General features: G+C 36.6%; 1 protein-coding gene across 2 annotated transcripts in view; it reads right to left on the bottom strand.

Annotated features, from left to right (window-relative positions):
- RGS22 (regulator of G protein signaling 22) overlaps positions 1–12069 on the bottom strand; it is a 174975-nt gene that overhangs the window by 32307 nt on the left and 130599 nt on the right. Inside the window, exon 23 of one of the 2 annotated variants that reach the window (XM_082364230.1) lies at positions 9755–9913. The exons of the other annotated variant lie outside the window; for it this stretch is intronic. Coding sequence (XP_082220356.1) covers positions 9755–9913 — 159 coding nt within the window. The remainder of the gene's footprint in view (positions 1–9754; positions 9914–12069) is intronic. 2 annotated transcript variants of the gene reach the window in all.

Below are 12069 nucleotides of genomic sequence, written 5' to 3'. Positions count from 1 at the left end.
TGTGTTGGGTCTTCGATTCTGTGCGAGGGCTTTCTCTAGTTGCGGCAAGTGGGGGTCACTCTTCATCGCGGTGCGTGGGCCTCTCACTGTCGCGGCCTCTCCCGTTGCAGAGCACAGGCTCCAGATGCGCAGGCTCAGTAGTTGTGGCTCACGGGATTTAGCTGCTCCGCGGCATGTGGGATCTTCCCAGGCCAGGGCTCGAACCCGTGTCCCCTGCATTGGCAGGCAGTTTCTCAACCACTGCGCCACCAGGGAAGCCCAGAGGATACATTTTTACATTACAAAAAAAATTTATGAGTTTCCCATATTCACTTTTTCCAACATTTCCTCATACGTCTTCATTGACAATGAAATCCTGGAACAAATGTCGACTCTACTGGTCTTCCTTAGCTTACACTTTCCGTGTTAAAATAAGTGCATGTGCGAAATTTGTAGTTACTAATAAGTGATGGCAATATGTTTATTGTGTAAAATAAGAATATTCAAAAGTAGAATTCCTATGTTTTCTTTAGGATTATTCACCCTACAAAACGAATGTCAATATTTGTACCTAACCCCGTTAGCAGTTACCAGTTGACAGATATGGACAGATCAGAAGATTACTTAAGGACATTTGCATTTCCATAACTGAAGTATAATATGGACGATATAAACATACATTCTGGATTTTCTGGAGAAGCAGCAATTGCAGATTTTCTCTACCCTCATCACACTGTATGTTTCAACTTTTGTTTCAGACAATATGTTTACCATATATGTAAGCAAACTGAAAATACCTGGGATGACACTTAGAGAGCTGTGAAGTTCTTTATAAGTGTTTAGGATACAGTAAGAGATCTTTATATCCTCCTTACTTCTATATTCTTTATTCAATAAGTATATATTTAGAACCATTTGTTAAAATCCTACTATTTAAGACTAACTCAAATTTACCTTTTCTTTGAGATCATTTACCTTTCCCCCACAAATAATTAATTCCTCATTTTCTGGGATTTCAGTTTTTGTTTATATTCTTTTCAGTTAAGTGTATGTGTGTATCTATCTATCCTTACACTATATGTAAATTATATTCATATCCCTACCATATGTAGTAGGGATCAATATGAATAGATGATCAATAAAACTCTATGTAGTGGATGATCAGTAAAAGTCTGGTGAAAGAAGGAAGAAAAGGATGAGGAGGGGAGGCTCTTTTGAGAGACTATTTAGGCCACATTAGTAGAAAATGCAGCAGACTCACGTGAGACTCATCTGATTGGTGAAGTTATTCATGTGCCACAGGTGGAATCAGAAAAGAGCTCCAAGCATACATGTTAGACAACATTCTATTTTTTCTCCCTATATCAACCCTTCAAATATATTTCCTTCCTGAGCCTACCAACTTAGGATCACATTCATGCAGCTCAGTCAGACACGGACTTGCCTCAAGGGACTGGAGAAGGTAAATGAGAGGATTTTTATTTAGTGAACTCTGTTTTTAGTCAGATTACATAGATTGGGCCAGATGCATAGTTGGTTTGAGGGGGAAATCAGCTTTTGTATTATTTGATCTATCATTTATCGCCTAAACCACTGGAAGGGAAATAATTGCAGAAATTGTTAAAATAAATAATCCAAAAATAATTATATTTAAGTTTAATAACATTTCATTTCCATACATGGGATAGATATGTGTATATATTGGCTCCATGGTTAAATAACTCACAATACATCAACAAAAATATGTGAAGCCACATTGTGAAGAACTGATTCAGTAGAAGCAAGATTTTGCAGACACCTCTTCCTATTTTCTTGCTCTTATGTCTTCCCTGATTCTCATTCCCTGAGGGTACTGGAAATACCCTCAACCTCCAGATGATAGAATACATCAACCAAAGATAAACTTCTGAAAATGTGATAATTTTTTGTAGCATCATTCATATGAAAATGTTATTATATATTAAATACTTATAAAAACATTTATAACACTCACATAAGATATGAATAACAACAATACCACCAAAGCTTAAGAAATGCAGTATCACCAGTACCTCTGTTCCCCTTTGTGTCACTCTCCAATCCCATCATCTATCTCCACGCAACCCATGAAGGTAACCGCTATGCTGAATTTTGTATGTTTATCATTCCTTTTTCTTTTCAAACTTTGGGTTTATTTATTTATTTATTTATTTATTTATTTTATTTATTTATTTATTTATTTATGGCTGTGTTGGGTCTTCGTTTCTGTGCGAGGGCTTTCTCTAGTTGCGGCAAGTGGGGGCCACTCTTCATCGTGGTGCATGGGCCTCTCATTATCGCAGCCTCTCTTGTTGCGGAGCACAGGCTCCAGACGTGCAGGCTCAGTAGTTGTGGCTCGTGGGCCTAGTTGCTCTGCGGCATGTGGGATCTTCCCAGACCAGGGCTCGAACCCGTGTCCCCTGCATTGGCAGGCAGATTCTCAACCACTGTGCCACCAGGGAAGCCCCCTTTTTCTTATTTATAGTGTCCCACATTTGTATTGATTAGTTTTATACGAATTTTAACTTTATGTAAGCAGAATTGACTGGTTCTATTCATTTGCAACTTTTTCACTCAACGTTATACTCCTGCTATATATCTATGGTTATTATTGTGATTATAGTTAATTTGTTTTCCATCACAGCACTGTGTTCTACTACATGAATTTGTTTTTCCAATCTCCTGTTAATAGACATTTGAATAGCTTCTGATTTTTTGCTATAGAAAGCATGGGTGCTATAAACCATGTGCATGTCTCCTGATATTTGTGTCCATGAATTATTCTAGGATATATCTCCTGATATTTGTGTCCATGAATTATTCAAGTAGATTTGATAAGTTGAAGGCTAAGTGCATCTTTTAATTTACTGGATAAAGTCAAATTGTTTTCTAAAGTGACTATCAATGTACACTCCCATCCACAGTGTATAAGAGTTCTGACTGCTCCCTATTATTGGTGGTTGATGAAAATATAAGACATTTCAAAATGAGCAGAAAATGGCAGGTTATATGCATATAAAACCATTACAAGAATAAAACAGAAAATGAGAACTCCAATATTTTAGCTGATGACACTACTCTCCAAGAAATCTAATCATGAATCAGAGGAAAACTCTAACATAGGAGCCCAAAGTGGATAAAATATCCCTACACAAACATTTTCATATATGAAATACTCCAAATCATAAATGCAGAAACTCAGAACACCGAATAGCCAAAGCAATCTTTTTTTTTGGACTTTATTTATTTTTAATATATTTATTATTTTTGGCTGAGTTGGGTCTTCATTGCTGTGTGCAGGCTTTCTCTACTTGCAGCAAGTGGTGGCTACTCTTCGTTGCGGTGCATGGGCTTCTCATTGCAGTGGCTTCTCTTGTTGCGGAGCATGGGCTCTAGGCATGTGGGCTTTCAGTAGTTGTGGCTCGTGGGCTTCAGTAGTTGTGGCTCGTGGGCTCTAGAGTGCAGGCTCAGTAGTTGTGGCACACAGGCTTAGCTGCTCTGCGGCATGTGGGATCTTCCCGGACCAGAGCTCAAACCCGTGTCCCCTGCACTGGCAGGCGGATTCTTAACCACCACGCCAGCAGGGAAGCCCCCAAAGCAATCTTGAGAAAGAAAAATGGAGCTGGAGGAATCAGGCTCCCTAACTTCAGGCTATACTACAAAGCTACAGTAATCAAGACAGTATGGTACTGGCACAAAAACAGAAATACAGATCAACAGAACAGGATAGAAAGCCCAGAGATAAACCCATGTACATATGGTCACCTTATCTTTGATAAAGGAGGCAAGAATATACAATGGAGAAAAGACAGCCTCTTCAATAAGTGGTGCTGGGAAAACTGGACAGTTTCATGTGAAAGAATGAAATGAATGAAATTAGAACACTCTCTAACACCACACACAAAAATAAACTCAAAATGGATGAAAGACCTAAATGTAAGGCCAGACACTATAAAACTCTTAGAGGAAAACATAGGCAGAACATTCTATGACATAAATCAGAGCAAGATCCTTTTTGATCCACCTCCTAGAGAAATGGAAATAAAACCAAAAATAAACAAATGGGACCTAATGAAACTTAAAAGCTTTTGCACAGCAAAGGAAACCATAAACAGGATGAAAAGACAACCCTCAGAATGGGAGAAAATATTTGCAAATGAAGCAACTGACAAAGGATTAGTCTCCAAAATTCACAAGCAGCTTATGCAGCTCAATATCAAAAAACCCAAACAACCCAATCCAAAAATGGGCAGAAGACCTAAATAGACATTTCTCCAAAGAAGATAATACAGATTGCCAACAAACACATGAAAGGATGTTCAACATCACTAATCATTAGAGAAATGCAAATCAAAACTACAATGAGGTATCACTTCACACGGGTCAGAATGGCCATCATCAAAAAATCTACAAACAATAAATGCTGGAGAGGGTGTGGAGAAAAGGGAACCCTCTTGCACTGTTGGTGGGAATGTAAATTGATACAGCCACTATGGAGAACAGTATGGAGGTTCCTTAGAAAACTAAAAGTAGAACTACCATACGACGCAGCAATCCCACTACTGGGCATATACCCTGAGAAAACCATAATTCAAAGAGTCATGTACCACAGTGTTCATTGCAGCTCTATTTACAATAGCCAGGACATGGAAGCAACCTAAGTGTCGATCGACAGATGAATGGATAAAGAAGATGTGGCACATATATACAATGGAATATTACTCAGCCATAAAAAGAAACGAAATTGAGTTACTTGTAGTTAGGTGGATGGACCTAGAGTCTGTCATACAGAGTGAAGTAAGTCAGAAAGAGAAAAACAAATACCATATGCTAAACATATATATGGAATCTAATTAAAGAAAAAAAAGGGTTCTGAAGGACCTAGGGGCAGGACAGGAATAAAGATACAGAAGTAGAGAATGGACTTGAGGACACTGGGAGGGGGAAGGGTAAGCTGGGATGAAGTAAGAGAGTGGCATTGACATACATACACTACCAAATGTAAAACAGATAGCTAGTGGGAAGCAGCCACATAGCACAGGGAGATCAGCTTGGTGTTTTGTGACCACCTAGAGGGGTGGGATAGGGAGGGTGGGAGGGAGACACAAGAGGGAGGCGGTATGGGGATATATGTTTATGTATAGCTGATTCGCTTTGTTATAAAGCAGAAATTAACACACATTGTAAAGCAATATACTCCAATAAAGATGTTAAAAATAAAGAAACTCGGAACAGAAACATAAAGAAATTTTAAAAGGCAGTGTAAAATGACAGTTTACTGAGCTTAAAAAAAGACTGTAAAAAATAAAAATCTCTCAGAAATGAAGCTATAAGGTACCCAAGGGTTCACTAATATCGATCATAAAGAAAGTGTATATATACATATATACACATATATATATAATATGAATATAAATTCACCTCTTCCAAAGTTGGCAAAAGATATAAACATACAGACTCAAGAACTTGAGTAACGCTCAAACAGAATCAACCCCAAGAAATCTGCACAAGACACATCATAATCAAAATTCGAAAACTAAAGACAAAGAAAAGAATCTTGAAAGCAGTAAGTGAGAAACAATACCTTACTTACAGGGAAAAAAGAAAGAAGAAAATAATAAATCTTGGAACATCAAAAAGGAAGAAAAATAGCAAGAGCAAAAGTAAGGGTAAATACAGTAGACTTTTCACCTTGAGTTTCCTGATTTATGTTTGATGGTTGAAGCAAAAATTATACAATTGTCTGATGTGGTTCTCAATATATGTTGAGAAATATTTAGGATAATTATAAACAGGTGAGGGGAAAGAGACTTAAAGGGAGGTAGTTTCTAGACTCAAACTGGTAAAATGTCAACACCAATAGACTACAATAAGTTATGCATGTATAATGTGATATCTAAAGCAACCACTGAAACATCCAAACAGAGATACAGCAAAATGAAATTCTAAGAAATGTTCAAGTAAATCCACAGGAATGCGAGACAAAGGAAACAGAAAAAAAGAAACAGGGAACAAATAAAACAAAAAATAAAATGGCAGATTTAAGAACTAACATATCAATAATTACATTAAAGATACACAGACTAAATACACCAATTAATAAACAGAGATTCGTAGAGTAGACTAAAAACAAAAATCAAACACCACCACGACCCAACTATATGCTGTTTACAGGAAACTTAATTAAAATATAATGATGTAGGCAGTAAAGTAAAGGAATGGAAAAATATACCATGTGAAAATCAAGAGAGCAAGATGGTTCTGTAGCTTGGGAGAAGTTTGGCAGCTCCTCAAAAGGAGCCATCAATTCAATTTCTAGGTCCCAAGAAAAATTAAAACATGTCTATACTTAAGGTTGTACAGGATGTTCATAGCAGCATTATTAATAATAGCCAAAAAGTACATTAACTGATGAATGGATAAGCAAGCTGTAGTACAGCCATATAGTGTAATATTAGTCGGCCATAAGAATAAAGTAGTGAAACATGCTACAAAATGGATGAACCTTGAAAATATCATGCTAAGTGAAAGAAGCCAGCCATAAAAGACCACATGCTATATGATTTAATTTACATGAAATGTCCAGATATAGAAAGTAGATTAGTGGCTTCCAGAGGCTGAGAGGGAAGGAGTAAAGGGGAGTGACTGCTAATGGGTACAGAGTTTCTTTTTGAGGTGATGAAAATGTTCTAAAATTAAGTAGTAGTGATGGTTGCACAACTCTGTAAATATACTAAAACCACAAAATTGTACACTTTAACAGTGTGAATTTTATGGTATGTGAATTAAATTTCATTAAAGCTATTATTAAATAAAAGCACTCAAATAAAAGAATAAGAAGAAGGAGGAGAAGGAGGAGAAGAAGAAGGCAAGAGTGACTACATTAGCATTTTATTGTAATAGCCCAAAACAGGAACCAACTCAAATGCCTCTAATGAGTGAATGGTTAAAATGTGGTACAATGTACCACAGAGCACTACCCAGCAATTAAAGAGGATGAACTATGGATATACACAACAACGTGGATGGATCTCAAGGGTATTTATGTAGAGTGAAAACTGCCAGTCTCAAAGAGTCACATATTGTATGATTCTATTTATATAACATTCTCAAAACGACAAAATTTTCTAAATGGGGAACAGATTCATGGCTAACAGACATTATAATGGGTAATTGGATGGATATGACTTATAGTCACGAGGGACATCTTTGTGGTGCATCTTGAATATAGTGTTGGTTACTTGAATCTACACGTGACAAAATGGCATAAAACTATACACACACCTTGTATCAATATCAATTTCCTGATTTTACTATTGTATATAGTTAATGTAAGGTGTAGCCACTGGGGAAAACTGGGTGATGGGTACATGGGACTTCTCTACTATCTTTGCAACTTCCTGTGAATGTTAATTATTTTAAAATAAAAATTTTTCTAAAAAATAATTTGGAATGTGAAATTTAAAAATATAATAGCAATAGCATTATTTTGAACATGAAATACTTTGGAATAAATTTCACAAAATATACTCAAGACCTGTCATTGAAAATGACAAATCATCGATGAGAGAAATGAAAGAATAACTAAACAGAGATAAACTGTGTTCATGGAGTAGAAGACACAGTATTGTTATGACATCAATTCTCAAACTGACCTATAGGTTCATTACAATCCTGATCAAAATATCCGAATAGTTAACATGTGAAAAGTTGTTCCACCTTACTAATAATTAGGTGAACGTAAATAAATGCATCAGCATGATGACATACCACTTGTCATCAACAGACTGACAAAAATTTCAAAGTCTGAACAAACCAAATGGGGAGAAGTAGGAATATAGATTGACACACGCTCATACTCTCTTACTCAGCCATTCCAAAAACATTTTTATACATGTGAATATGAAGACGTTTACAGGAATGTTGTCTGCAGTGCTGTTTGTAATGGTAAAAATTGAAAAAAATCCAACAATAAAGAAATAGTTAGGGACTTCCCTGGTGGTGCAGTGGTTAAGAATCCTCCTGCCAATGCCGGGGACATGGGTTCGATCCCTGGTCCAGTAAGATCCCACATGCCGCGGAGCAACTAAGTCTGTGTGCCACAACTACTCAGCCTGCGCTCTAGAGCCTGCGAGCCACAACTACTGAAGTCCTCGCACCTAGAGCCCGTGCTCGGCAACAAGAGAAGCCACCGCAATGAGAAGCCCGCGCACAGCAAGGAAGAGTAGCCCCCACTCACCACAACTAGAGGAAGGCCGTATGCAGCAATGAAGACCCAACGCAGCCAAAACTTAAAACAAAAAAAAGAAATAGTTAAATAAAAATAGTATATTTATTCATATGATGGAAATGCAGCAATTAAACTGATTAAATGAGATCTAAGTAGAGCAGTGTGGGTAGAATTAAAAGACAAAATTGAATTTAAAATGCAAGATGGAGAAAGCACAATATGTGCTATGGAATGAATTGTGTCTCCCCAAATTCATACATTGATGTTCTAACTTCCACTGTGTCTGTATCATGAGATAGGGTCTTTAAGAGGTACTTAAGGTTAAATGAGGTCATAAGGGTAGGGTCCTAATCCAAAGGAATTGTGGCTTTATAAGAAGAGGAAGAGAGAGAGAACTCTTTTTCTCCCCAACTTGTGAGGACACAACAAGAAGGTGGCCATTTTCAAGCCAGGAGGAGAGGTCTCACCAAGAATCGTATTAGCTGGCACCTTGATCTGGGACTTCTAGTCTCCAGAACTATGAGGAAATTAATTTCTGTTGTTTAAGCCATCCAGTCTCTGATATTTTGCTATGGTAGCCTGAGAAGACTAATAAAATATGGTACCATTACGTAAGTTAAAATACATACAAAATAGTCCTCTGGATTGTTTATGAATCCATATACCCATATAAAACACTATCTTAAAAAGGAGCTGGGAGAACATACCCCAAACTTAATGGTTGCTCTTGGAGATGGGGAGGGTAATAGAACTCAGGGCTGGAGTTAAGAGAGTTTACTGTTCTGCAGTATTTCACTTCTTAAGGAAAAATGAAAAGCAAATGAGGAAAATGTTAACTGTTTATTTTGACCTGTGCAAATATGGGTGTTATAATTATATTACTTTTATATCTTTAGATTATCTTTTAAATTTCTTTTAAAAAACAGAATAGGGATAAACTTACAAATAAGATGAAATACATTACTTGTTATCCCTTTTCAAGTCAAGGAAAATAGGTAAATATAAAGATAGAGGAATTGATAAATGAATGGACAGACTAAAAGACAAATAGGCAGGCTGGACAATTTATGACTTATATTTGTAAATTTCACAGTCAATATATCATTCTCTAATTTTAATATTGAAAATGCTGCTCCCAGTACATAATATTTTTTCATTCATTCATTCATTCCCATATTTATTTGGTAAACAATAATTTATAATTGAGCATGTGCTGGATAGTGGTAGAAGTGTTTAATAAGACAGATGGTATAATTGAGGATCTCAGTCCAGTGAGAAAGACAGATGCAAAAACTTATTCACAAGACAATATAAAGTGTTCTCCAAGAGAGGTACATAGAAGAGATGACATTTGAGATAAATTTTTTAAAATTCAAAAACAAGTCTGAAACCTCTGAATGAAGGCTTTAAAAACCACTAAAATCTGTATTCTATAACTTCTCTGTATTTTTGCTCAGCCCAAATTCTTCTACATGTATCACATAACTTTTAAAAGTCTGATTAAACCCAAAATGATTCTTGTCTCACCTTTGCAAATTTTTCGTCTTCTGTGACTACCAATTTTTTTTTCTGCTTACTATATTCTTGTCTTCTCTCCAAAACACTCATAATTTTTTCATCAGTTAAGTTCTTCCTAAACTCACAAAACTGAGGCCAAAATTTAAACAGAACTCCAAAAATTGTCATCTGTATATAAAACAAAGTATGTCTCAGATTACAGTTTTATACAAATGTACCAATTTAAACTCTAATTCACCATAATAATGGATTAACTATTCTATTCTTTAATATACAGCATGTTTCCTCCAACTTATTGTCTCCAGACATCTTGGTATAGTTTAGTTCAGCACATGCTTATCATCAATGTTTTTTTACTACCAATGAGAAGTCTTTCTTTTAAAAAAAACATACTCTTAAATACAGTTAAAAGTCACTTTATGCTTTATGTTTCCCTATCCAGTTGATTGTATTAATAAAGAATCCATTAGGTCTTTTAAAATAAGAAATTTATGTTTTCTTTGAAAACATATACCAGTTGATCTGCCATACACTCTGCTGTTTTATGCAAGTATTCCAAATATTCAGTTCATCAAGGGGAACTCCTCTCCGGTCCCCTTTCCTTTCTTTTAGAGAAAGGAAATACCATTTTGCCTCTGGAAAAGCTCTTAAACAAAGCTGCAGATTTAAGAATAAATCTTGAGTAACTTTTAAATGATATAATCTCTCTTTTATGTGAGAGCAAGAAAAGTAACATTTAAAAAGCAGAGTGGTATCCTGCACAAATGCTTTCTTAGGACACTCTACATTAAGTGATTAATTGTGATATTTATAGAGATAAGAATTGTTGCTCAAATTCCCATGCCAAGTTTTTCCATTAGTTCCAGAGGCATACATTACTTCCAAGAAGGTAGGACTTGCCACATCAGATCAAGTCCAACGTTTTGTTGCTGGGAATGGCCTATACCTAATGCCCTGGAGAAAAATGAACTATCCCATTAGGCTCTAAGCCAACTCTTCAGGGGGAAAGTGGAATTTTTAAAAAGTAAATGCTGCAGTGATCAACAGCGTCCTGAATTGATATATTTCATGACTCCTCGTTTCTGTACATGAGTATCATTAGTAAAACTATTTACTCCCTTTACAATACTATCTTGTCATTGAATGCTATAGCCTCTTGGGATTGTGAACACAAAAGCTAAACATACTTTATTTGATGAAGTGCAGGCTTTTAAAAAATTTTCATTTACATTTATCTGTCATGCATTTAATTAAGTAATCCCCTTCTCCAAAGTTAAACGATCATGGTAGTTTTTATATGCACTTTTTAAACTTAAATACTCCTCCTCCACCTCTATTTACCAACTATTGACCCTACTTCTCAGTTACCCCTCCAAAACCTAAGTCATTCCCAGCTCTCAAATATATTTATTTTCATCTAGAAGGCTTTCCAGTAAAAGTCACCCTATTAGGACACAATTTTTCAAGGTAGACATAAAATTGCTCTATTCCTAGAAGTTGCAATTAAGGTTAATAACATACATGTTATTCATGAAAATTGTCCTATGCCTCCAAAACCTTAAAAGATAACCAAACTGTGGGTAAGTAATGTTTTAATAAATACAGAGCTACTTTGCTCACTGCCAGCAGATGGGCAATGCTCTAGTATGAGTGAGAAGGGCCAGTGAAAATATGGCTGGGTGATGAAAACTTTCAAGCTATTAGGAATGCAGGTGGGGGACAGGCAGACGCTATAGTGCAGGGGTCCCCAATCCCCGGGCCACGGACAGGACTGCACAGCAGGAGGTGAGCGGTGGGTGAGCCAGCAAAGCTTCATCTGTATTTACAGCCGTTCCCCATCATTCACAGCACTGCTTGAGCTCCGCCTACTGTCAGATCAGCTGCGTCATTAGATTCTCAAAGGAGCGTGAACCTTACTGTGAACTGCACATGTGAGGGATCTAGGTTGCGTGCTCTTTATGAGAATCTAATGCCTGATGATCTGAGGTGAAGCTTAGGCGGTGATGCTAGCACCGGGGAGCAGCTGCAAATACAGATTATCATTAGCAGAGAGGTTAGACTGCACAGAGACCATAATAAATCAACTGCTTGCAGATTCATATCGAAACCCTATCAGTGAGTGGCAAGTGAAAACAAGCTCAGGGCTCCCACTGATTCTGCACTATAGTGAGTTGTATAATTATTTCATTATATATTACAATGTAATAATAATAGAAATAAATTGCACAATAAATGTAATGCGCTTGAATCATCCCAAAACCATCCACCCACACTCCCGCCCCCAGTCCGTGGAAAAACTGTCTTCCACGAAACTGGTCCCTGGT

Source organism: Balaenoptera borealis (assembly GCF_965194805.1).
Source record: "Balaenoptera borealis genome assembly, chromosome: 17".
In the NCBI taxonomy this organism is placed as follows: Eukaryota; Metazoa; Chordata; class Mammalia; order Artiodactyla; family Balaenopteridae; genus Balaenoptera; species Balaenoptera borealis.
Note: the sequence above shows the minus strand (reverse complement) of the source record. Positions and strands in the feature narration are given on the sequence as shown.